The 27459-nt window shown below is 37.8% G+C and overlaps 2 protein-coding genes across 8 annotated transcripts in view; both read left to right on the forward strand.

Annotated features, from left to right (window-relative positions):
• Positions 1–6982, forward strand: part of CSDE1 (cold shock domain containing E1) — a 35564-nt gene extending 28582 nt beyond the window's left edge. For all 7 annotated transcript variants that reach the window (XM_005204024.5, XM_005204025.5, XM_005204026.5 and 4 more), the window contains 5 exon segments: positions 570–689; positions 3398–3576; positions 4403–4566; positions 5122–5254; positions 5683–6982. In XM_005204024.5, coding sequence (XP_005204081.1) covers positions 570–689; positions 3398–3576; positions 4403–4566; positions 5122–5254; positions 5683–5730 — 644 coding nt within the window. In that variant the 3' untranslated portion in view covers positions 5731–6982.
• Positions 6983–7136: 154 nt separating this feature from the next.
• Positions 7137–17037, forward strand: NRAS (NRAS proto-oncogene, GTPase). The gene is given in 7 exon segments (NM_001097989.1): positions 7137–7238; positions 7739–7866; positions 9959–10137; positions 12094–12253; positions 12964–13087; positions 13406–13447; positions 13555–17037. Coding segments are annotated over 4 exon segments (570 nt in total). The 5' UTR covers positions 7137–7238; positions 7739–7755; the 3' UTR covers positions 13084–13087; positions 13406–13447; positions 13555–17037.
• Positions 17038–27459: the final 10422 nt, after the last annotated feature.

The following is a 27459-nucleotide window of genomic DNA, read 5'->3' on the forward strand; positions in this document are numbered from 1 at the left end:
TCAGAAAATCGTTGCTGTTTAGAATCTTTGATTTCTTGCAGCTTCCTTTTTGGGTTTTATGTAATACAATTCCCCAAATAACACTTTCCCTTAATGTTTTTCTAGAGAAATAGGAGTTAAGAATGTTCATTCAGTTTAACAAATAACCTAGATGTATGCTGTGTTTTAGATACTGGGGGTACAGCAATGAAGAAATAAGACAAATTGGCAAGCAAGATGAGTGAAATACTATATGTAGTATGTTCAGAAAGATATTAAGATAAAATAAGTTGGAGAAGTATATAAGTATTGGGGTTGCCACTACTTCTAGAGACCAGGGAATACCTCACTATAAAGGTGACATCTGGTCACCTGGAAAAGGTGAGAGGGTGAGACGTGTTTAAATATGAATACTTACTAATTCTTTGAACATCTTTAATAAGAGCTTAGAAGTATTTTAAGACTAGCAGACAACCAGCTAGCCCTCTTAACATTTGTCCTGATGATTTTTGCTTTTTGATTTTTAATCCTGTGGAATAGCATTTCAATATAATTGTTGAGAGAAAGGTATACATGCTTTTGTTTTGTAGTGAATGGCATTACTGAGGAAGCTGATCCCACCATCTACTCTGGTAAAGTCATTCGCCCCTTGAGGAGTGTTGATCCAACACAGAATGAGTACCAAGGAATGATTGAGATTGTGGACGAAGGTAAGAACATCTTTATCATGTTTTGAAATTTGCCTTACCTTCAGATGAGCATGTCGAAGATTTAAAAATGTGGTGTTGCATTTGTCCTTAAAAACTGAATTAAGGAGAAGTGATTTTATTTTCCTACCCATGCTTGGCTGTTTTTTTTTTTTTATTTCTTGGAAATGAGATCAGCCTGGGTTTATGTGAATAAATGACTGATATGTGAGCTACTAACTGAGTTATAATAGACTAAGAACAAAATCTCACACTAAAAATATGCATTTAATGGTTGATAATCAGACATTGACAATTGGCTGGGTTTAACACAATTTTGTCCTCTATTATTCACTGGTTATTTACATCAGTATTGACAAAATGTTCTAGTAAGTATTCAATTCTATAAACATTTTTGCTTCCTGTAAAATTTTACTATGTCTGTTACTTACAGGATACCATGAAGATCCTACTACTTGTCTCTAGGTCAAGGCTCCCTATTTTTTCATTTTTCTGCCTTTTTTCCCCCAATCTTTGACAACTCCCTGAGAACTGCTATAATGGCTTGCTCCAGATAATACCAGAAAGACCCAACAGGTTTGCAATGGAAATACAGTAGGGAATACTGGATGATTAATATAGCAGAATTACTGTAAGGATGAGGTTGATAAGAGGGTTTGAAATGCCAACAAAAGATGATAGCTTGATTTAAAAAGAGAATAAATCTTGTGCCATCTGGGAGTCATAGAAGAATATAAAGTGGAAAGAGCAGGTCATGAGAGAGAAGGAAATTAGCCTTGATGGACCTGTTCTTTTATCACATGAGTTCTTAGGAATTTCTTTTTTCTGTGAAACCAGTATCCTCATATATGCACATCTCCAAATATGAATTAACTTTATAGCAAGTCATTATTGAACTATGATGCCATAATGATTATCAAACCCCTAAAAGGGCCATGTGGGTGTGGGCAGCTAACTTTAACTCATGAGATAACATCAAAATATCCTTTTTTCTCTCTTTCATTTTCCCTTTTACCTTTTTTTGCATTCCCAACCCCTAATCCACTTAATCTTCAACACTTCGATATAGTCTAAAAGCAAGGTTTTGTAGAAAAGGAAACTTTCCTGAAATCTCCAAGCCTAGAGTTTTCTGGGACTATACAGATCACATTTTCCCCACTTGGTGGTGAGAACACAGCTCTTTTAGGAAGACAGCTAACCTTAATATAAGACCAGGTGTTTCAGTGTTGGACAGACGTAGATCTGCACACAGGCTCTTTCACTTGCTAGCTGTATAACCTGACAAATTAAATCTTTCCTTACTCAGTTTCTTCATTTTTAAAATGAAGATAATATCTTCAACCTCAAAAGGTTCTATAAAGATTAAATATGAATCAGTATAGTGTTTAATAAATGGTAGTTACTACCAATATCACAGTCTTTTGCTGCTACTAAGTTGCTTCCGACTCTGTGCGACCCCGTAGACGGTGGCCCACCAGGCTCCCCCGTCCCTGGGATTCTCCAGGCAAGAACACTGGAGTGGGTTGCCATTTCCTTCTCCAATGCATGAAAGTGAAAAGCTAAAGTGAAGTCGCTCAGTCGTGTGTCGTGTCTGACTCTTTGCGACCCCATGGACTGTAGCCTACCAGGCTCCTCCGTCCATGGGATTCTCCAGGCAAGAGTACTGGAGTGGGGTGCCATTGCCTTCTCCGTCACTTAGTCTAGTTGTCTCTAATACTTCTGTATGACTTGCTCTATTTGGCAGTGTTTCCTCAAAGTTTTTAGTTTCTCTCGGTTTGAAAAGAAAATCTTCACTTGCCTCTGTAATCATCAAGAGAATGGTTAAATGCATTCCCAATTTTGAAGCTACTTCTTCCATCTGATATTTTTACCCTCATTTCTACTTTTGTTGATTAAGTGGTGAATTCACTATCCAGGTGAACTGATAGGTAGCTGAATGAACCCTTTGGCCTGGTTTTTATCTGTAGCCTGCCTTGACTTTCAGCCAACTTTTTATTCCAGGGCAAAGCTCAGCAAATAAGATGACTTGTTTTTATTAATAAAATTTTCTTGAAACACAACCACAGCTGTTCATTTACATACTGTCTTTGCTTTCTCACTGCCAACAGCAAAATTGAGTACTTGTGACAGAGATAGGAGTCTGTAAGATTAAAATATTTACTATCTGACATTAAGAAAAAGTGTGATGATCCATCTAGGAGAAAAGTGCCTTAGGTTTGAGAGCGCCACAATCAGAACAAAGAAAGGAGGTGGAATGCCAAAAAATTTGTCTACGTTGTGCTTTTGCTTGTGCTTGGCTTGTTTAATGCCCAGTTGGGTATGGATCAGAAATGTTTTTGACTCGCTCATATTGTGCACTTGGAAAGAAGATAATCCAGTGGATCATGTGAGCAATCCATAGTGCTTTAAATTTAGGTAATGAGATGGTAAGTGATAGTGTTGTTGGAGTTTTTCATTTTCCCTATACACTTGGTTTAAAGCTGTTGATTGGCTAGTACAGTGACAATGAGCTACAAGTTTTCCTTTATTTTCATGGTAGTGTTTAGCATTCAGGATTTTATTGAAGCTTTAAAGTAGAATTTCTCAGGTATTAAAAATCTTAGTGAATATAATATTTTTAGCAAATTATTTAGAAATTTATTAGGACCATCAACAGAGAGGGCTGTTGTGAAATATTAGCTTTTAGACTTTGTACTTGCTTCTCCCTACAGGGGATATGAAAGGTGAAGTCTATCCATTTGGCATAGTTGGGATGGCCAACAAAGGGGATTGCCTACAGAAAGGGGAGAGTGTCAAGTTCCAGTTGTGTGTCCTGGGCCAAAACGCACAGACTATGGCCTACAACATCACACCCCTGCGTAGGGCTACAGTGGAGTGTGTGAAAGATCAGGTAAGTGGTAATACCTCCGGATCCAATTGGATCTTTTTATGAGTTGGTAACCAAAGCCTTAAATTTTTCAGCCAAGCAGGAACCATCGACATTCAATTTTTTTTTTCACTTTATCTTCCTTTTCAATGATTTGAAGATCATATTAAAAACTGAAAAACCACATGGAAAGAAAAAAATGGCAATAGTAGCAAAAGGAAAGTAAAAGTAGTACTAATAACTAACATAACGGGGAAAATAAGTTCAGAGTGAGACTTCCAGAATAGAAAGACATATTAACAGTTTTTCATTCTTGAGCACAGAGCTTCTTTTATAGACCACACAAAGAAAGAAACCATGTATATAGAAGTTTTCCTAAAATAAACTTTGGGCAAACAAAACTTTCCTGGTACTTAAGATCTCAAGGGAATCTGTGAGTCCTTAGAGAAGACTTTTTTTTAAAATTTCAGTACAGTGAATATAACATTTTGTATGGCTGTTTCTAGTAATACCATAACCCAGCTTGATTTTGGAAGGGAGCAGAACAAGCATATGTTCAAGTAACAACTTTTCTGATTTTGCTTAATTCAAAAGCTTGGTTCATGCATTATATGTAGGCACAAGATAACCTTTGTTACTCTGGCTGTGCTAGAGTGAATGGCAGTGATTTCAAACATACATTTCTTCCCTAAGTTTTGCAGACCCAGGCAGCTGAACTGGAGCATCAGCATTGACATGTTTTATAAATCCCCTTCTAATTAGGGTCATGCATTGTGTTTCATTCAAAGTGAGTTTCCTTTTCCCTCCTATGGTGTGTCTTTTTTACATTACTATCTTTTTAAATTTTCAGTTTGGCTTCATTAACTATGAAGTAGGAGATAGCAAGAAGCTCTTTTTCCATGTGAAAGAAGTTCAGGATGGCATTGAGCTACAGGCAGGAGATGAGGTGGAATTCTCAGTGATTCTTAATCAGCGCACTGGCAAGTGCAGTGCTTGTAATGTTTGGCGAGTCTGGTGAGTTTGTTGTTGTTCATTAGTAACCTTTGTCTTTTAACTTTTGCAATCTCTGCTTTATCATGTTCCTTGACTTTCCATCACTGCTTTTTGTAATTTGCTTCTGCCACTTTGTGGTAAATTCTTCATTGTCTAGATTTTATAGTTTACCATTTCTGGCACTATATTTTGTTTTCATAACACCATTAGCATGAGAGGAGCTAAGAGTCTCTGGAAATATTTCTTCATATTTTTCCTTTTCTATGGTTTTTTTTCATACCCAGTACCTTGTTTTATGTGTCTGCGGAACTGGTCTTTCTGATTGCAGACCAGTCTAGAGATGAACCTCACCCAAATGATTCTTTCAGCTCCTACACAGTAATAAACCTGGAGTTGGGGATGAAAAGATAAACCAACTTGTCTGTCCTGTCTTGCTAGCCAGTTGGCTAGGTGAGGCAAGAGTCCCCCCTCATTAACACTGAGTCATTTGGATAGTTAGGTAGAAGACACATTCTGCATGTACTTACTTTCTTCCCACCAAGTGTTGCTTATTCTCATCTCTTGACTTTGTTATAGCGAGGGCCCCAAGGCTGTTGCAGCTCCACGACCTGATAGGCTGGTCAATCGCTTGAAGAATATCACCCTGGATGATGCCAGTGCTCCTCGCCTAATGGTTCTTCGTCAGCCAAGGGGACCAGATAACTCAATGGTATGAAAGCATTCAAGTTTTAGGGGGTAAATGGGGGCAACTGATAAACCAACATACTACTTGAGGTCCTATTTTAGTGTAGCTCAAAGAGCTTAATTTACTAAAGTGCTTCAAGTATCACTATCATAATCAGTTAGGATCCTTACATATTGGGTCAGCCCCTGACATAGTGGTTGCTTATAATAAGAGGAACGTTTGTTGGTGTTCTGATACTTTGAACATAGTTTAGGTAATAGATCAGGAAAGCTTACTATAGATTTCCTCCTCTGCAAAAGAATTGGTGGTGATAGAGAGTAATACTTTGGTATTATATATTAATATCACACATACATATATGTGATATATGTATCATGTTACATTTTGGGATTGTGAATGTGCCGTGATTGTCACGCACCTGGGTCATTAACTGCAATTTTATTTCTTCACAGGGATTTGGTGCAGAAAGAAAGATCCGTCAAGCTGGTGTGATTGACTAACCACATCCACAAAGCACATCATTAATCCACTATGATCAAGTTGGGGGGATTCTGGTGAAGGGTTCTGAATATCTCCCTCTTCATCCCTCCCAAAATCTGGAATACTTATTCTATTGAGCTATTACACCAGTTTTAACACCTTCCTCGTGTTATGTTTAAAAAAATAAATAAATTTAAGAAAACCATTTTAAAATTATGCACAGTTGCAGCCTGGAAAACTTAAGGTGGCGCCTTATAGTATCAATTTTAGGAGCTTTATTTGGTGCATTTAACGCAACTGGTAATTGCAAAATCCACTTCGCCTGTGTAAGAGAAAAATATAGACTGTTAACTTGTTGGCCCTATGAAATTCTGCACTTGATATTTAGTATATACTCTACCTTCATTACTTCTGGCAAGATTTCTGCCTTAGCACTCAGTTGCATTCTTTTTCCTTTTCTGTTTATTATGCTTTAATTCTGAGGACCATATGAGGGTAGAATATATTAAAAATTACCAAAATTTGTATAGGCAAACCATTTCCTTAAGTTGATGGCCAAATGTTAAAATGTTATTTTTCATATCATTTATAATCTTGTCACAGTCCACTTAACGAAGTTTGGTTAGATTTCAGTGAAAATTATCTTCCAGAGTAGTTTTTTTTTTTTTTTTTTTTCCTGGCGTGGGGGGTGGGTAACTTTACTACAATTAGTATGTATGGTGCAGAATTTCATGCAAATGAGGTGTGCCAGCAGTGTGATAATTTAAACGTATTTAAACAAAAACAAAAAGACGAATGCACAAACTTGCTGCTGCTTAGATCACTGCAGCTTATAGGACCCAGTTTCTTTTACTGATTTCAAAACAAAACAAAAGAAAAAATAATAAAAAAGTTGTGCCTGAAATGAATCTTGTTTTTTTTATAAGTAGCCGCCTGGTTCCTGTGTCCTGTAAAAACAGGCACTTGACCCTTGGTGTAGCTTCTGTTCGACTTTTTATCACGGGAACGGATTGGTCTGATTACTTGGCCCTCATCTTGAATTGGCCATATACAAGGTCCCTGGCCAGTGGACTGAAGGCTTTGTCTAAGATGACATGGGTCAGCTCAGGGGATGTGGGGGAGGGTGTTTTATCTTCCCCGTTGTCGTTTGAGGTTTTGATCTTCTCTGGGTAAAGAGGCCATTTATCTTTGTAAACACATAACATTTTGCTTTCTCCAGTTTTCTGTTAATGGCGAAAGAATGGAAGCGAATAAAGTTTTACTGATTTTTGAGACACTAGCACCTAGCGCTTTCATTATTAAAACGTCCTGTATGGGAGGGGCGGGTCTGGGTGCGGTCTGCCGCGTGACTCCTGGGTCAGAGGCCCACGTGGCCGGGGCGGGGACTTGGGCGCAGACTGATTACGTATCGGGCGGGGCCGGAAGTGCCGCTCCCTAGTGGGGGCTGTTCATGGCGGTTCCGGGGTCTCCCAACAATTTTCCCGGTTGTGGTCGTAATCTATCCGAAGTGGAGGCAGTGGAGCTAGAGGTAAGGCTCTGGCGTGTGTAGCGTTCAGCTTTCGAGCATAGTGATAATTCGTTGTTGCCAGAAATCGAGCGGAATCGACGAACTGGAAACAAAGGCCCTGGGCGGAGGTGTCCTTCGATTTGAGCCCTACGGGGGAGTTCTCTGGGGAAAGGCGGGCGGGGTCGAGGGATACTAAGACAGGGAGACAGCCTGGCCGCCGTCCCCCAAAGCTGAGAAGATTTACAGGAGGAGTAGGAAGGGGGGTTTCCTTTACCTTAGGCTGAGGGCGGGGCCCAAAGTCTTGAAAACGAGGTTGAGGGTAGCTGGAAGGTTAATCCAGAATTCTGAGATCGCAGTAACCTGCAAGTGTTTTTAAACTCCTGAATCACTTTGAGAACCAAGCGGAGATGAACGTGTACGGAACCAATTCATTTCAAATTCTGGTTTTAGTTACTGTTGATTACAGAAAGCTTTGAAGTTCTGTGATTCGCCAGTTAACCCTAATTGCTGCTTTCCCACAGGTTCTTGCTGGTGTGAAATGACTGAGTACAAACTGGTGGTGGTTGGAGCAGGTGGTGTTGGGAAAAGTGCACTGACAATCCAGCTAATCCAGAACCACTTTGTAGATGAATATGATCCCACCATAGAGGTGAGGCCCAGTGGTAGTCCGCTGACCGTACCTCTCTGTTTCCATTTAGTCTTACCCATTCCCTCCCCCGTACCCTTCAGCTGTTCTTTAGCTAAAGGAATGATCAGAAGACAAAAAGTAATTTGGGGCTCTGTGTTTAGTAATACAATAAGTTAAGCTTTTTTTACATGTTTGTGGGAAAGAGTTCATTTTTATTAGCTGCTGAAGATTTTATAAGAAGTTTACAGTTTTTAACCGTTTTGTAAACTGTTGCAAACTCATTGTTGAACTCGTTTAGTTTCTTCGCATGATAGCTCTGTTAAAAAGAACACAGGTCATAGTATAAATATCTGAATAATAGCAGGAAGGAGAAAAAGGATTGAGCGGTCTAGGTGTTTCTTACATAGTTGGAAGCAACTGAAACTGGGGGTTGAGGTAAAAAGAACATGAGATTTTGAGTCACTGTGCCTTGGAGTACTGTCCTGTTTTCAGTTTATTAGTTATGTGATAGTGAGCAATCACTTCTTCGTCTAGTAAAGTACCGTAAATTTGTCTTGCCTGACACACAAGCAATGTGAAAAATCAAGTATGTTAAATGTTTGTGGATGCTGATGCAGTGTGATTATTACTTATTTAAGGATTCTGTTGTGTTTGTAGGAGTTCATGTTACAGATTGATTTCAATAAGTGGTATCTAAAACCCTTTACATAAATAGTTTGTAATGTTATTCAATTTAGAAATGTAAAACTCTAGAGATTATTTTAATCCACACCCTGGTCTTTGTACTACCTAACCACTAAGTGTTTAATGCAAGCTATCTCTAATATAGGCATTCTTAAAAATTAGTCCTTAGCAAAATTTTATTTTAGGCTTACCAGCTTTAGTATTAATGGTTGTAATATTTTGATGTTTTTCAGAGTTTTATTTGTTAAAATGTAGTTTACATAAAGTAAGTCTTATAGGTACAGCTCAGTGGCTTTAAATTTGTGTACACCATGTAAGCATCACATAGATAACAATATAGACTGTTTCCAATGCTCAGGAGAGTTCTCTCATGCCCCTTTCTAGTCAGTAAACCCCCTTGTCCTGCCAGGAAATAACCACTGCTCTGACTTCTGTTATCTTATTTTAGTTTGACTAAAACCTATCTTTATAATTTTAATTTTGCTTATTTTTGACTAAAACCTATCTTTATCATTTTAATTTTGCTTATTTCCCCAGAGCACTCATACACTTGACCATATTTCATGCTTCAGGGAAGTTTTGGCAATGTGAATTCTCTGTTAATTTGAAAGTATATTACAGTCCTGAAATGCAGTAAGTTACTGAGGAGCTGTTGAATAGGCTGGCAAACTGTGTTACATACTGTTCCTGAATCCACATCTTTAGTGTGTGATGAGGTTATTTTCTTTGAATTCCCAGAACATAAATTTTTTTTTTTAAATAAAAATTTTGCATTTGAGCCAAATTGAAATTTTTTTTAATATGATCTGTGCATCTCTTTCTTCCCAAGGAATTAATGTAACTTAACCTTGTTTGGAACTTTCAGGAATTTGATTCATGAATATTTGAAAAATATTCATGTGGATGAATATTCCCAAATATTCATGATGACATCTGTCATGATGAGAAAAATAGTTTGGTGTTATAACCTTTTCTGAAATAAATGATATTTGTGTATATAATCTTGAACACAAAAGACACTGTATCCTAGGCCAAGTTGTAATTGGTGGTAGAATAGTATATTGACAATAGACAATTCAAACGAGAGAAGTGCAGCTCATACTTCAGTGAAATACACTGTGAACCTAATCTCTATCTTATCTGCAATAGAACTATCCTTTGAATTACCATGTTTTCTTCATCTTATCCAGGAACAGTGACCACAGTTTCTTTTCTGCAGGCATATAGCATTTGGGACTTTTTCCTAGGGTGACATTAAGTACTTTCTGTGTGATTATGTATATATTAGCAGTTTGAGGGACAAAGCAAAGAGACAGAGTTGGACTTGATTAGAGTTTGTTTAACCTTGGCAGTAACATTGCATTCCCTATGATTTTTAATAAAAATGGAATCTCCCTCTCTCCCTACCCTCCTACCCTCCACACCCCAGGATTCCTACCGAAAACAGGTGGTTATAGATGGTGAAACCTGTCTGTTGGACATACTGGATACAGCTGGACAAGAGGAGTACAGTGCCATGAGAGACCAATACATGAGGACAGGCGAAGGCTTCCTTTGTGTGTTTGCCATCAATAATAGCAAATCATTTGCAGATATTAACCTCTACAGGTACTAGGAGCATTGTTTTTTCTGAAAGGATGATCTTTAAGTGTGTTCTGAAGTTTTGGGATAGGGATGAGGATACCACACTAGGGAAGATACAGATTTTTAATTATGAAAAGAATTTCTTTTAGGTTGTGGTATTGGAAATCTGGGGTTATTACTGAAAGTTAATACTGGGATTTATTTTACATAATCTACTTTGGCTAGAATGCGTGGTAATACATACATGAGGCTTGCTAATGGTAGTGATTTAGAACTAGAGGTTTTGTTATGAGAGATCACTAAGGAATCTCAAGAGCAGAAGACACCTCTGAAAAACACTCTTCAGTAACAGAGACAATAATAGGAAGCAAAAAATGGGGAGAGGGTAGATAAAGAAAGCAGGCCAAAGGAATGTAAAGATGGCCTTTCTGCACAGAACTTTAACTTTCAAAGCTCGATTGGACCATATAAATTCTGGTATGACATTCTTATTTTACAGAAGCAAAGTTCAGAAGGAGGTTTGTTAGATTTTCATAGTCATGATTGTTATTAATAGACCCAGAACCAAAAACTCAGGGCTTCTTTTTCTTAGACCTGTGGTTTTAAGCAGAATAATATAGTGGTTAGGAATATAAACTCTGCCTGGGTTACAGCTTGACTCCATCATCTCTTAGCCATGGAAGCTTGGGGCAAACTATTAAATCTCTGAGCCTCCTTATCTAACAGTATGAAGACAGTGGTACTTACTCAGAGTTGCTGTGAAAATTAAATTAGTTAATAAATATGGGAATCCCTCAGAGCAGTGTTTGCCACAGAGTAAATGCTACGCAAGTGTTCTGCCTGTAACCTTGAGTCCTGTTGTACACTCCAACCATATGAAGATGTCAACTCTCAGAAACTAGTCCAAAACTGGTTTTCTTCCCCTAAACCTGTTCTACTTTCCATTTTCTCTCTGGAATTAATAAAGCACTGAATAAAATGCTCATCACTTGGCAAGCACCTAATAAATATTTGCTAAATTTCTACAAATCATTTTCCTCTTCAGCTCTCTTGTCTTATCCCTTCACATAGGGTACTGCCATCACACCAAACAAAGCTCAGTTCTGTAGATAGCCAGTGAAATGCATTTCAAGTTCATGATTGTGTGTGTAATTCAAAGGGAGAGTCTAGAGCAGTGCTGTGCAGTATGGTAGACAAGCCATTTGTGGTTATTCAAATTCAGTAGAATTAACAATTCAAGAGTTAGTTCCTTGGTCCCACGTTAGCAACTGACTTTTCAGGTGTTGTTCAGTAGATTCATGTGACTAGTAGACGTAGTTGGACGGGGCGGCTGGAGAATGTTTCCGTCATCATGAGAATACCCGTTGGACAGGGTTGGTCCAGAGAATCTGGAGCAATAGTTTCCACACTGCTGTGTCGTATGTCTTGTCATTGAAGAGAGTACTATCAGTTGGGAGTTCCAGATCTTTTAATCTGCTGTTAATAAGAGCAGTTATAGTGTGTTCTAATTTATATCTTGGACTTCCAACTGTAATTTTGTTTGAAGAAAATGTTTGGACACCACCCATCCAGAGAAGTGGATAGACTGTCTTTCATTAAATACTGTCATACTCTAGGAATCTTCAAAAAGTTATTTGGAGGCAGTAAGCTTTACTTTTTATACTTCAGACCTTAATCTAGAGTGTGATTTTGAGTTGCCAGTTAAATCCAGAGCCCAGCTCTTCAGAGAATCAAGAAACCTAAAAGGGGCCTGTGTCAAGATAGAAAGTGAACTGGTACTTGGCTTTCTTGTGGCTATTGCATCAAGTCTAAACCAGTCTTCTTAGTATGCAAATAGTTAAAAACAAAAACAGGGAAACGCAATACTAGAAGCCAGTAGGGCTAGCTGAAGTTTGTTACATTTTATTTTTTTACTTTAGACTGTTTATTCCTTCCTAAAAGTTTATTCTTATGTTACCATAATACATTCCCTTCTTTTAGGGAACAGATAAAGCGTGTAAAGGACTCGGATGATGTACCTATGGTGCTAGTAGGAAACAAGTGTGATTTGCCAACAAGGACAGTTGACACAAAACAAGCCCATGAACTGGCCAAAAGTTATGGGATTCCATTCATTGAAACCTCAGCCAAGACCAGACAGGTATAGTACAGCTTTCAGCATCTGGCAAGGGTTTGTTTAAGCAGAAAAAGTTTGATTGATGGACTCTTCACTAGAGATGTGATGTGCATTCTTTGTTGTTTGGGTTGGTTTTGGTTTTGTGGGGTTTTTTTAATGAATTTGACTGTATCTGGTCTTAGTTGCTGCATGTGGGATCTAGTTCCCTGATGAGGGATCAAACCCTAGCCACCTGCATTGGGAGCATGGAGTCTTAACCACTGGACCACCAGGAAAGTCCCTGGTTTGGATTTTTTAATAGAGTTCTGTTTTTTTTAATCTGCAGTTTAAACCCAAAATAAATTTATTAATATTCTGATACGGTTTCTTTTTTACGCCTGCTTTAACATGCACAAGTATTTCTAAATGAAGACCCTTGATTAAAGATACTTAAAATGTTAGTCCTTTCTCCATCAACACCAGCTACTGTTTAAGGTATAGGCCCTCCTGAATGAAATCTTTAGATTTGAAGGTTCTATATGTCTCCTGTTACCCATTTTCTTTTGCTTGAATGTTATTTTTGCAAAAAGTGCTGTTTGTATATCAGCCTGCTAATGTGATACAGTAGGAACGCTCAGCCTATTTTTCAACTAGTAATTGAATAATTGCCATTTTAAATCCACATAAGGAAGTACAAATTAGAGCTTACAGCTTGGGCTGTGTAAGCTGTCTTTATCGTTTTCTCTGTTTTATAGGGTGTTGAAGATGCCTTTTACACACTGGTAAGAGAAATACGTCAGTACCGAATGAAAAAGCTCAACAGCAGTGATGATGGCACTCAAGGCTGTATGGGGTTGCCGTGTGTGGTGATGTAACAAGGTGAGTGAGCATGTAGTCTCTTGATGTTGGTATAAGTACTGTTGAGGCAATTTGGAGGAGTATTGCTGTTATCTTTTCTGTGTTGCTATTGAACTGAGAGTTTCACCTCATTTAAAAATCTAAAATTAACTGCTTTCCTTTTGGCAGCCTTTCTGAGAGTACTGCAGCCTAAACTGTTTTTAAAACGTAATTATTTTACAGACAGTGTTACCTTTTCAATAATATTAGAAATTAGAAGACTTTGTTTATGAAATATATTACCAGAAGCGTAAAGGATCACTATTTGATGATGACATGGTATATATTCTTTTCTCATAGATACTTTTAAAGTTCTCACATCAGAAAAGAGCCACTGTCAAGGTAGGACAAGTTTGGAAATGAATGGATTATCATTTATGTTGATTTCGTGACCTTGTTTTTCCAATACTCTCTATGTGCCATTTATACAGATTCCATCTTTATTTCAGCTGCACTGACACCCTGGTCCTGACTTCCCTGGAGGAGAAGTATTCCTGTTGCTATCTTCAGTTTCAAAAAGAAGCTCCTGCTATTTCCCCAACTCTCAGTAGATCAATATAATATTCTCTATTTGAGAAGTTCTCAAGAATAACTACCTCCTCACTTGGTTGTCTGACCAGAGAATTGAACCTCTTGTTACTCCCAGTATTTTTCCACCCTGGGTTCTCCCCCAGCACACACAAACGCACCTCTGCCACCCAGGTTTTTCATCTGAAAAGCAATTAATACTCTGAAACAGAGAACCAAACTGTAGAAACATGAAATTCTGTAGAAAACAATGTCTTGAGCTCTAAAGTAGCAACTGCTGGTGATTTTTTTTTTTTTTTCCTTTTTATTGTTGAACTTGGAACTATGTTGGTTTGTGGAGAAATGTCATAAATTACTGTTTTGCTGAGAATATAGTTAATGTTGCTCTCTGGTTTGTTTGTAATGTTATCAGCTATATTCTATAAACTGGCATCTACTCTGTATTTAGAAATACAAAAATGAATACTGACCTTTTGAGTCTACCCTCATCTTCTCGACTTTCTTGTAATTAAATGTAACTTTCACGATGAAGTGCCTTTTGCCTGGGAGTGACTCGTAGACTTCCTTTAAAATACTTCAGTGGAATAGATGTCTCAGAAACTGTTATACATAAGAATAAATGTCTGAGATATGTCTATGACCCATCTAGCTTTGAGGGAAAGATATACCAATATGATAGCAGATGCCATTTCTTACATCTATAACGTTGATTTTCTGGAGACCTATTTTGGGGCTCTCCGAGAGAAAGATGAGACTATAAATGATTAGGAATAATTTCACTTAATTTTTACATAACCTCCACTTTTTGTTTTGTAGTTTACTACCTGCAAAACATATAATTTGATTCCTTTTAGCTTACAGATAATCTAATGTTAAATGAACTTCCATTCATATTTTAATTTGGATCATATCAGGAAGTCTACATTTGCAGGTGTTCAAAAATTGTAAAAGTGTGATGCAGTTTTATTTAATAGCTGTGATCAATGATTTTCAAGCCTCAAATATGTTAATAGACACATTTTCACTGTATATCATGGTATTAATAATTATTGATGTATATAATTGTCCTTGGTCCCCTTCTCTGTTCATCACCTCATGGCAATGGCTTGATTAATTATTTCAGCTGAGTAAAGCATGGTGCTAATAGACCAGGGTCACAGTGTCAAAACTTCAGTGAGCCAGTAAGCATCACAGAGAAAGAAATTCTTTCACATTTGCTCACCATTAACTCCAGCTAATAGTTTTGCCAGATGTGTGTGGTTAGTCCTGCAAGGAAAGGAGAAGTCAGTTAATACAAATTCTTAACCAGGACTGGAAAAACTTGTTTTCCTGAGAAGGGTCAGCTTAGAAGTCTTTATCTGGACTCTATTTTTAGCCACATGGAAATCAAATTAAGCTGATCTTTTTTCTCAAGTTTTTGAGAGTGAGGATGCCTCAGATCAACATTTTTAAAATATTCTTTATTCTTACGTTCTTTTAAGGGTTTAAAACAACGTTGAGTAATTAGTCTGGGCATACCAGGTAACAAGCTGATAAGTTTGTGCTGAACAAGAAGTAGCCTTTGGATTGAAATTGCTGTTTTGAGAAGGGATAGAAAATATAATTAATAATTATGAGACTTGACTTTTCTATTTGCAGATAATATCCTGATAATTCTGATGAAAATAGACTTGGATAATTTTTGATAAAAGAATCGTTCCAAAATGGCCACTTGCTGTTCTTGTCTTCTAATGTGTAAATACTTACTGAGGTCCTCTTCTAATATGAGTTGTCATTTATTAAGCAAATTCCACATTGCCTTGAAATGAATTCGGAAGAGAAGAAAAAGTCATAGTATACCCAGAGAATGAAAAATCCAGAGAATTGTGCTCCTTAGTGTTAATTCTGAAGCCTTCGTAGTCCACACCCATAGACAGAAACTCTCTGCCACTTTGCTTCTGCTCCTCTTGGAGCATTGCGCTGTCATTTCCTTGAGGATAGATTGAGGCTTGTCAACTCAGTTGTATTGTCTTCCTCCTCTTCCTCTTGTCTGTGTGACTGACAGTGTGACTCTTACTAATGTCAGATGCGGGGATGCGGGGAGGTGGGGGGGAGTAGCTCATTTTAGGCTCTTGCACCCTTTACCGTTGTATGTGTGTGTCTTTTAGTTTTCTCAAGAATGTTCTAAGCACAGAAGTATCTAAATGGGGCCAAAATTCAGACTTGAAAATGTTCTTTTAATAGCTTCTTAAAAAGTTACACTTTGGTGTGAATTTTGGCAGGATAGAGTGACAAACTCTTAAACGCTGAATAACTTCAGTTAGTGTGTTATAGTTTTTAGAATATGTTTGTGATTGCTGAAAACAATTATAGTTTACCTCAAAATCTGAAAGTCTCTTTCCCCAAGTTAAGTGCCTGGCCAGCTGTCAAAGATTACATATTACTTTATGTTTGTTTGTTTTTTAAAGGTTGCACATTCAAGATTGTGAAAATAAGGTGTTCTGTCTGAAAGCTACCATGCCTGTCTGTAAATGAATCCACTGAGTGCTGTACTTGTTCCAACAGCTTACTACAGAATGCTACTTGGTAATATCATACTCGTTACAGTTTTCACTTCAGGAGTGTACTAGGTAGAATGATCCTGTGTGTATTGTAGTGGGCTCCATGTTTAGTCTTTTCAGCATCCTTTAAACTGCTGTGAATTTTTGTCTTGACTTGAAAGCAAGGATAGAGAAACACTTTAAAGAGATACTTTGGGTTTTTTTCCATTCCAGAATTGGTGAGCATAGTTAGATTTTGCTTTACATTTACAGTCATGAACTCTTAAGCTGGCAGCTACAACCAAGAACCAAAAGAGGGTGCATTCTGCTTCTTGTAATTCATCTTTGCTAATAAATTATGAGAAGCAAAGATAATTAATTAGAGAAACTATTTTATTTGGGTGGTTTCTATAAACAAGGGACTATAATTCTTAAACATTATTTTTCATTTTTGCTGTTTCTTTAAGAAACCTAATGTGCCACAACATTATTTTAAGGTGTTTCTTAAAAGAATTGTTTTTAAAAGTGTTCTCATTTTCAGAGTAATTGTAGATATATTTCAAAATATAACTGATAATTTTTAAAGGCCTGAGTACTGACCTAAGAAGCAGTTGTATGAATTCTCTGGGGGGAAGGGAGGAGCTCAGTGAAAGTTGTATGACTTTTATATTTCTGTGCCATCAAATAAAGGTAAAAATGTCTTTTGTGCAGTTTTGCTGTTCAAACAGAAACTATTGGCCTCCTTGGCCCTAAATGAAAGGGCTGGTATTTTAAGTTGACTATTTTATTGTAAATTAATCCATCTTAATTTTTTTAAATTTGGTTGAATGTTCTCTTGTTAAATGTTTAAAAAATAAAAACTGGAAGTTCTTTGCTTAGTCATAACTGTTTTTGCCACTGATGTGCCTTTGTTGAAAGTTAATATTAAATTCAGACTTCTGGATGTGATGTTTGGACTATATTGGAAGGTCTGAGTTCCTCATTTTGTCAGTATAAAGTAAGTCAGAGCCTGCTTTAGTATGTCAAGTATGATTCATAGCTATATGTCAGATTCTCACACATTAACATGAAATGTTAGAAACTACCATTGGATCTTTTGGTCTGTCTTTGTGCTATTGCACAGTCTACCAATCTTGGTAGTTTTTTGTTTTTTTAATTAATTTTTATTGGAATATAGTTGCTTTACAATGTTGTGTTAGTTTCTGCTGTGGAGCAAAATGAATCAGCTATATGTATACATATAATCCCCTCCCTTTGGATTCCTTTCCCATAAGATGTGCACTATTTTTGATGGTTGTGTAAGATTCCACCAAATGAATGAACTGCAATTGATTTACCTAGTTGTCTGTTGATGGATTAAGTCATTTCTGGTTTTGGGGGTCAGTGTGTTGGGGAGGCTATTTTAAATAGTGCTGAGATAAACATCACTGCACACATACCATTGGGCACATCTTCCAGTTTTTCCTTAGGATAAATTCCAAGAAATAGAATTGCAGATTCTGAGGTTTCAGGCTTGAATCTTGGTGTAGTTTTGAGAGCCAGAGAACATAGGTTCCAACTATAATTTTGCTCCTCTAGCCAGTAGTTTCCTCATTTTGCAAAATAGGGAAATTGAATAAGAATATCACAGATTTCCCAGTCCTAATTTAGGAGATATAAAAGAGTGATTTCAAACCTAGACTTTTTCAGTCAATACCAGAATACTGTGATTATGAGGACCTTGGTTCATTCTACCAAAGGCATCAAATTTATTTTCACTTTTTTTTTAAAGGCAGAGATGTGGATCATTAGTATTTGACTGAATTAATCTTAAGGAAACCAAATTTAAGCAACAAAATAATGTTTCTAGCTACTGGGATGAGTATAAATACTTTAGATTGTAAAATGTATATGCCAAACAGAATCATAGACTTGGTATATCTAAAACAGATTTCCTCCTGAGTCAGTTATCTATGCCTCACATCAGGTGTTTTGTTCTAATATTTGACCCCCAGATAACTGAGAAAGAGGAAAGAATATTGTCTTACTGATGAGAGCTGCTGTTTGCTTAGCAAAATGAAGCTATAGAAAAGACACACGATGAAAAAGCTAAGGAAACTTGTTTATTTGGAATATAAGGGGACCTCCCATATATCTCTGTGCTTTTAAGGTTCCTATTCTTAGGACTAGCAATTCTCAAGGTCATTAAAAGGCCAACAGTTGCATGAGTTATTTGATATCCATGAATACATGTAAAGGGGCCAGGAGGTCATGCTAGTGATCATTTTGCAAAACTACTTAGGACACATTTCAGATTCTGTCCAGCCCCTTGACTTGAGAGCATGGAGAGAATCAGTGTCTAGTATCCAAATCAAAGGGTATGCTTTTGTAACGCTCCCATTGTACTCTGGGCAATGAAATGTGGTCCTATACCTTAGTAAAGGAAAACTGGAACTCCGGGAGCATCCTAGAACATCCAAAATACAGATAAATACCCTTTGCAGTGCCAAAGGGAGTATCAATGGTTCAGATGCGGGAACTGGAAGTAGACCTAGTGAATTAATCTTTCTTATCTGGAGACGTTGCGTTCATGATTTACTTGGCATTTGCACCGAAATAGTTAACTTATTAACCTATAGTGGGGAGAGGGGAGATGTTTTCAATTTAATGTTTAATCTGTTCTTAAAACTAGTATAAATACAGATTGTCATCAGTTTGTAGGCATCATATAAAGAAAACAAGGGATAGTGCCTGCAGTATTGGGGGTTAAGGTGATAATAAATGTTTCTAAAGATAGAGGCAGCTACATGCCTAACCAGGGAGGATGTGGTTGAAACTGAGCAGTTGCCTGCTAGAGCCTTCAGATGCAGAATGCTGAAATACTATCCTGGTCAGGAAAAGCAGTCTTCTATAAATAGTTCCTGTGGATGTGATAAAATTGGCACTGTTGACACTTTCTATAGGAGCTGGAGATGTGTGAGTTCTGTATGATACTTGTCTGAAGGAAAACGGCACGTTGTTAAAGTCCAAAATGAAACTCTAGCACAGCCTATGAACTGAAGTTACCAAGGTCTGTGTCCCTATCGCCGCCTGATTCTATAGCTTATTCTCTGACATTTCCTCTCGGAGAACCAAGTTCAGATTCCACTGTGAGACAGCCACGTGATGATTTTGTTTCACTGGTTTGGTAAGTTTTCCTTCCTAATCTACTTAGCAGGTTTTTATTGAACCTACTACCTGCCTGGATGCTGCGCTACTCTTGAGTGTACAGCAGTGAACCAGATAGACTGTCTCTTCATTCATTCTGTATTGAGAAGAGATCTCAAAAACAAACATTTCTGAGTTACAATTTGGTGATTATTTCAAAGGAAAAGAACATTGTTCCCTGAGACACAACTTGTCTAGCCTCGCTGATCCGGCTGCCACCCTCATGACACTGCCCAAGGTCACCTCCTTCCTGATTTTTCTGAGAATAATCAAGGCTACCCAAGAGGCACTAGAACCTGTCTCAAGCTTCATTGCTTCCTGTGTCTCTTCTTTTCAAGTCAAGGCTCTCAAAAAAGGAAACTGTATATTGTTTCACAGTTTCAAAGTGCTCTTACATGCATCTTGTTGAACCTCCCATAAAAGCCATGTGAAAGAGGAATGGTCTTTTTATACTGATGTAAATCACATAAAAATAGATTGATTTATTCCAGATTTGAACCCAGGTCTTCTGACCTTAGATTCTGTGCTCATTTTGGATCAGCTAGTGCAAATGACCCTTGAACAACACACATTTGAACTGGGCAGTTTCCCTTATATGCAGATTTTTTTCAGTAGTAAGTACTACAGTACTGCACAGTCCAAGGTTGGTTAAGTCAAGAATACAGAGGAACCATGCTGAGGGCTGACTGTAGGTTATAGGTGGGTGGTCAACTTCGTACAGGACTTAGGGCGCCCCTAAGTCCTGCATTGTTCAAGGGTCAGCTGTAATTTTCAAACCATGCTGCTCAAAGCCCTTGAAGTATCATAAAGGAGATGTCTGAGAAAGCCTGAGTGGGCGGGGTCTTCTCTTCCTCCCTTGTCCTTCAACTCAGGCTCCGTTTTCATCAATTTGGGGATTTGGGGTTTGTTTGTTTTTTTTTTTTTTTTGGCATATTAGATATTTTATTTTTATAGGCTTAAATATCAAGAATGATAATTTTTAATTTACCTGAAATTTGGTATGAAATGACCTTATCTTTCAAGTAGTTTTACTAATTTTTAATAGTAATAGAATCTGCCTTAAAAAATTGAAAAGAATTGGAAACCACATGTAGAATTGCAGTTAACCTTTACGCAAAGTTAATCACTTTAAAGTTTTGTTGTTGTTCTGTCATCTTTAGTGATGATTCTAATGCACAGAGTTATAATTCATATGTATGCAGTCATCTCTGTGTGTGAAAATTTTGTAATTTTTCACAAACCATCTAGTTCTGTACCTTATTCATTTCATTTAATAACATAAATTCCACACCTTTTCTATGTCAGTGTATTAATAGCAACATCTTTCTTTTGAAAAATATGTAATACTATATATAACCTCTCTACTGACAAATACATAGGCTATTTATTTGATGATTTTCACACATCAGATATCATTATATTCAACATATATTTGCCAGTATGTGCATAGAGCAAATTCCCACAAAATAGTTGGTTGTACTTGATGCATTTTTTATTTTAATACATACAACCTTACTTTTCCTCCAAATAATTTTTTAAATTATTTATTTTTGGCTGTGCAGAGTCTTTGTTGTTGAGTGCAGGCTCTCTGGTTTCAGTGAGTAGGGACTCTCTAGTTGCAGTGCGTGGGCTTCTCATTGCAGCAGCTTCTCTTGTTGCGGAGCACAGGCTCTTGTGCATCCCAGCTCAGTAGTTGTGGTGCGTGGGCTTAGTTGCTCCTCGGCATGTGAGGTCTTCCCAGACCAGAGATCGAACCCATGTCCCCTACATTGGCAGATAGATTCCTAATCACTGAACTACCAGGGAAGTTCCAGATAATGTTTTATGAATATATTCCTTCCAACAGTACATGAAAGGATGTTTTATCCCAGACCTTGGGAAACTCTGGGACGTATCAAAATTTCAAACTCTAACCAGATTAATATGTAAACTGTGATACTTTGTCTACTGTCCAATCTGCATTTCTTTATCAATATAAGCATTTTCATCTTTTCATTTTAGGCTTCCATTCAAGATTTAATTTGAACATTTCATAAGTAAACGTTTTAAACACCCTTCAACTTCACCAGTCTCCTCCTCCAACTATCTGTCAAGCTGGAATCACTAGTCACATCCTCATGTCTAGGTTCAAAACCAAACACTCTGGGCATAGTCATGGTCATTGCACAAGTAAGCAAGAGCGAGGCCATATATAACACCATGGTTAAGAGCCCTGACTCAGGAGCCAGAAATCCTGAGCTTAAATCCCACCTCTACCGCTTAATAACTATGAGACCTTGGACAAGTCAGTCTTTGTACCTGAATTTCTTCAACTGTAAAATGGAAGTAATGATACTTCCTCAAAAGATTACTGTGAAAATTAAGTGTATTAATATATGTTAAACAAAAAAACCTCAGAACAATGCTAAGCATTGTATCTACTGCACAGACCCCAGGGCATGCTTCCCGTTCTCTCCTAACAGAACACAGTATACTGTTGATGTTTTGATTGCTTTGTTAAAAGCAAATTACTGAATTTTAGTTCCATTCGAGAGACAGAAGACAAAGTCAGTTTGTCTCATGGAAAAGGATGAGTCTTACAAATTTGACTTCTTCATTTTTAGGCATGTGTGGGAAATTATGACTGACAGAGAAATGAGGCTGAATCCAGTAAAATACCATAAAATTTCATAATTTGATTATGTTCCAAACTAAAACTCATCCCTTAGGTTTAAGTTAACTTTTACACACCTTTAAAAGGTGACCAAAAAAGTCCACAGTTAAAAGGGTTATTATATTCCAAACTGGAGTTGTGAGGAACTCAGAAGTGCTGCCACTGAAGCAATGTTACAAAGGATTAAGCTTATCCTGAACATTTACTCTGGTACCCTGAGCCCTGTAGAACACTGTGGCACCTGAACTGTGAGTGCCTGTGAGGGCATTGAAGGGGGTGAGGTGAAGCGCAAGTTGGAAAGGGCTGGGAACTCCCTGCAGGTTTTGTAGCAGTGGGGGAAACCAGCTATAGAATAGAAGAAGGGCTTTCTGGACAAAAGCCAGGCAGCAGTAATCTGTGTACACAGCTCGTTCCTTTTAAGTGTCTGATACCTCCTCCCTGTAGAGCCTCAGATTACAGGTGTCTCTTAACTTGATAAAATACAAGAAATCTCCACTTTAAAAAATAGTCTGTAAATTTGTTACTTGGTACTCTGCTTTCCATTGGAATAATGTTCTGAATGATGGAAAGTGTGAGCTCCAACCAGTGTAGCCATAATTTGACTGAAATATTTAACATTAACAATTTCTAAAAGACATATAAAATAGTTTTCTTTTGCTAAAAAACTAAAAAATAAATGAAACATTTATATACTGATACTTGAAGAAAAAGCAAGTTTAATTACAGAAAATGAGTAGAGAGATTTGTCTCATTTAAGAGGACTTCTGGACATTTTTATTTAAGGGCTATACATGATAATAGGACCAGATTAAGTTTTGTTTTAAATTCAGTTTTTTTTTTATGATAAAAATACTTGTTCATGGTAGAAAATGCAAATAAGACAAAAGAAAAAACAATCGCCATCATCCCACTGCCCAGACAGAACACTTGTAGAAGTTGTCCGGGGTGTTTTCAGTGTCTATACTGAATACATAAATTAAATGTCTTTCTGGGACTTCCCTGGCAGTCATGGTTAAGACTGTGCTTCCACTGCAGGGGGCGTGGGTTCCATCTCTAGTCAGGGAACTAAGATCTCTCATCCCGCCTTGTACAGCAGATAAATACAGAGGTGGGAGAAGAGGCCCTGGTGAACAGCTTCCAGTTTCCATACCTTTTCACGTGCCACCTTGAAGCCATGCTCAGCACCCACTCATCCTGCAGTCAATGATCAAGCATGGTGAGGGTGTAAAGTTGGACCAATTCTGCTCAATCCTGAATTCCTACAATGGGCAGTCTTTATGGGAGCTCCCCATTTGCCTGGCTAAGATTTTCTCAGACTTCAGTCTGAGGCTCGTCAGTCCCAACCATACTGAACTAATTACAGTTCCTCAGGTGGGTTATGAATTCTTGAAAAGAGTACATCCATGGGACTTCTCTGGTGGCGCAGTGGATAAGAATACGCCTCCAGTGAAGGGGACTCAAGTTCAATCCCTGGTCCACCCTAGCCCAGGAAAATTCCACAGGACACAGCGCAGCTAAGCGCTTGGGTCTACTACTGAACCAGCGGTCTAGAGCCTGAGCTACAACTGCTGAGCCAGCATGCTGCAACTACTGAAGCCTGTGTGCTTAAAGCTCACCAACCCCAACAAGAGAAGCCGCCACAGTGAGAAGCCCTCGCACTGCAACCCAGAGTAGCCCCCGCTCACCACAACTAGAGAAAGCCCGCACAAAGAAACGAAGACCTAGTGCTGCCAAATAATAAAATGTTTTAAAAAGTGCATTCTATGAACAGGGGACTAGACTGTAAAATAGGTGGATTTATAATAAATACCTGAGGAAGCACGAATGGAATAAGAGCATGAAATAGCAAAGATGATCCCATAGGTTCAAGGAACCTTGTTTTCTCTCTAGTGCTGGGTAATCATGGGGAAATCTACTCAAGAAGTTCTGCCATTCATATGGATAGAGTCTTTGATGATAGAGTAGAGAAGTGTTGGAGGTATCTAAAAATCTATACTACCAATCTGAACAGTTCTGAGAAATGATCTACTCCTGTCCTCCATTATATTGATAGAATTGACTGAAAACCATCTCTCATCATTAGAAATCACCTTATTTTGTTTCACAACACCCATTACTACCTGAAGTATTATCTTATTGTGTACCAGGATATAAGCAGAGGGCTTGTCTTTCTTGTTCACTAAATGCCAGTGCTCAGCACAGTGTCTCGTTAGGCTCAAAAGTTGAGGCCACACTACTGGTAAGAGGAGGAGGCGGAATTGGAACTAAGTCTTGTTTACCTTAACCACTTAAACTTGGTCTTCTTAAGTGCCCAAGAAATTTGTTGAAACAATGAATGAAGAGTTAGCAAATGTTTTTGAACTGAAAATATAATGATCAAATATAATTCATCAAGGTATACTCTGGCATTGGAAGATGGATTGGAAGATGGGAAAAACAATTAGAACCTATTGCAGTGTCTGAATTTGAAGTCATTCATGTTACTCAGAATTACATTGGTTACGAGTAGCTAAAAAAAAAACCCTGACTAATCAGTGGGTAAAACAAATTTATTTTTCTCATATGTTAAGAAGTCTGGAGGTGGGCAGTCCAGGGCTGCTTTGGTGGCCTCAGGACGCTGTCCCTTTCTTTCTGCTCAAGCATTCTTCACATGTGGTTTTTGTCCTGCTTGTAATTTGTGTTACAACAATGGTTGATTTGCACTCACCCTACCCTAATATTTTCTTATTATAGGCAGGAAGAAGAAGAGCAAAAGGCAAAACATATGCCAACTGAGTTGGCCTCTTTTATTCACTTATTTTTTAAATATTTTTATTGGAGAATAATTGCTTTATCACGTTGTTACTTTCTGCTGTACAACAAAGTGAATCAGCCATATGTATACGAATATCCTCTCCCTCTTGAAGCTCCTTTCCACCCACCTACCCCCATTCCACCCCTCTAGGTTATCACAGAGCATCAAGGTGAGCTCCCTGTCCTATATAGCCTCTACCCACTAGCTATTTTACACATAGTGGTGTATATACATCAATGTTACTCTCTCAATTCATCCCACCATCCCCTTCCTCCACTACCCTGTGTGAGTTGCCATTTTTTTAAAGAGTTTTTCCAGGCAGCCGACCCAGCAATTCTGCTATTCTATTGGTCAGACTGTGTCACATGGCCACTCTCACTGCAAAGAAGTCTAGCAATATAGTTTTTTGGCTGAGCACATTGATAACACTTGTCAACATTAGTTAACTTTTGTTAATAAGAAAAAGTAGAAATTATTTTTGAACAGACAACTAGGGTATCTGTCACTCACAAAAAAATGGGAAAATTGGAGGGTAACAAATAAAGGGAAGAGTCATTTGAAGGGGAAGCAGATTTGAAAAGGAGAATGTTTGGTTTGGCTATATCAGTTTGTCAGTTCCGTTGGGAAATCCAGGTGGAAATGTCACACATACACACACACACACACACACACACAGTTCAAAAGGGACAAAAAATATTTTGGTTCAGTAACATCTTTGTAATGTGTTCTAATATAGCTGACTGAAAGCAGAGGATGGCCAAAAAGCTAAGCTACAAAATGGTCTCTTTTTTGCAAAGAGGCTTATTCCAGTTTTCAGTAGGAAAGCAAAGATAAAAGATTATTCAGTTCAGGCCCACAATTCTGTTCCAGATCAGAAGTTCCACACTGATATTACTGTCTTTAATAGACATTGTTACAATTTCATACATTCTGCTGAATCTACCAAAGGACTTTATTTACCTAACAGTAATTATCGCAGACAAGTGTACCTCAGAGATATTGCAGGTTTTGTTCCAGAACACCACAAGAAAGTGAGTATCCCATAAAGCAAGTCACGCGACCTTTCTGGCTTCCCAGTGCATATAAAAGTGAAGTTTAAAGTATCCTATAGTTTTAAGTGTACATTAGCATTATGTTCAAAAACAATGTACATATCTTAAGTTTAAAATACTTAATTGCTAAAAAGTGCTAGCCATCATCTGAGCCTTCAGTGAGTCTTAATCTTTTTGTTGTTGGAGGATTTGCCTCGATGTTGGTATGGCTGCTGACTGATCAGAGTGGTGGTTGCTGAAGACTGGAGTGGCTGTGGCAATTAAATAAAACATTAATGAAGTTTGCTGCATCAATTGACTCTTCCTTTCGGAATGATTTCTCTGTAGCATGTGATGTTATTTGATAGCATTTTACCTACAATAGAGGTAGGAAGTTATATCATCTACATCTGTTTAGTGTGGCCACCTTCATTAATTACTTAGGTATATCTTCTGGATAACTTGCTGCAGCTTCTTCATCAGTATTTGCTGCTTTACCTTGCACTTTTATGTTATGGAGACAGCTATTTCCCCTTAACCCTCATGAACCAATCTCTGCTACCTTCAAACTTTTCTTCTGCAGCTTCCTAATAAATCTCAGCCTTTGTAGAATTGAAAAGAGGGCCTTTGTCTGGATTAGGCTTTGGTTTAAAGAAATGTTGGGTTGTTTGGATCTTCCATCCAGACTAAAACTTTCTACATATCAGCAGTGAAGCTGTTTTTCTTTCTTACCATTCATGTGTTCACTGGAGAAGCACCTTTTAATTTGCTTCAAGAACTTTTCCTTTGCATTCACAACTTGACTGTTTGGCACACAAGGCCTGGCTTTTGATCTATCTCAGCTTTCAGCTTTTCTAGCTTTTAAAGTAAGAGACATGGGACTCTTCCATTTACTTGAGCACTTAGAAGTCATTAGGGTTATTCAGTGGCCTAATTTCAATACAGTTGTGTCTCAGAGAATAGCAAGGCCCAAGGAGACAGGGAGAGATGGGAACCAGCCAGTCAGTGGAGCAGTCAGAACACATACAACATTTATCGATTACGTTCTCATTTTATATGAGTGTGGGTTAATGGTGCCCCAAAACAATTACAATGGTAACATCAGAAATCAATAATCACCAAACACTATAGCAAACAATAATAATGAAGTTTGAAATATTATAATTACCAAAACATGATACAGCGATATAAAGTGAGCAAATGCTATTGGAAAAATGGTGCCAGTAGACGTGCTCCATGCAGAATTGCCACAAAACTTCAATTTGTAAAGCAAAGCACTATAAAATGAGGTCTTCCTGTATTTAGGTGTATGTAACCCAGACTTTGTGTTATTGTGAAAGGAGCATGAGATTTTGGTCCAGAGAGCCTTAGTTTTGCATTAACAATTGGAATGCTTTGGGCAGAATACATCTCTCCTCAGAGCCTAAATTTTCTCATTTGCAAAATAAAGGTAAGGTACTCCTTGCCTTACGGGATTTTAAGAAGCATAAATAAATGCTTTGCATACTATAAAATGTTATATGTAAGAAGGATGTTCTCTTTGTAACAATATATTTAGTAAAGGTACCTGAGCACTCTAGGCTGCAGTTGGGTTTCCATAAGATTTGAAGTAGGATTTCCCTGGTGGTAAAGTGGATAAGAAT

Source organism: Bos taurus, chromosome 3, assembly GCF_002263795.3.
Source record: "Bos taurus isolate L1 Dominette 01449 registration number 42190680 breed Hereford chromosome 3, ARS-UCD2.0, whole genome shotgun sequence".
Lineage (NCBI taxonomy): Eukaryota > Metazoa > Chordata > Mammalia > Artiodactyla > Bovidae > Bos > Bos taurus.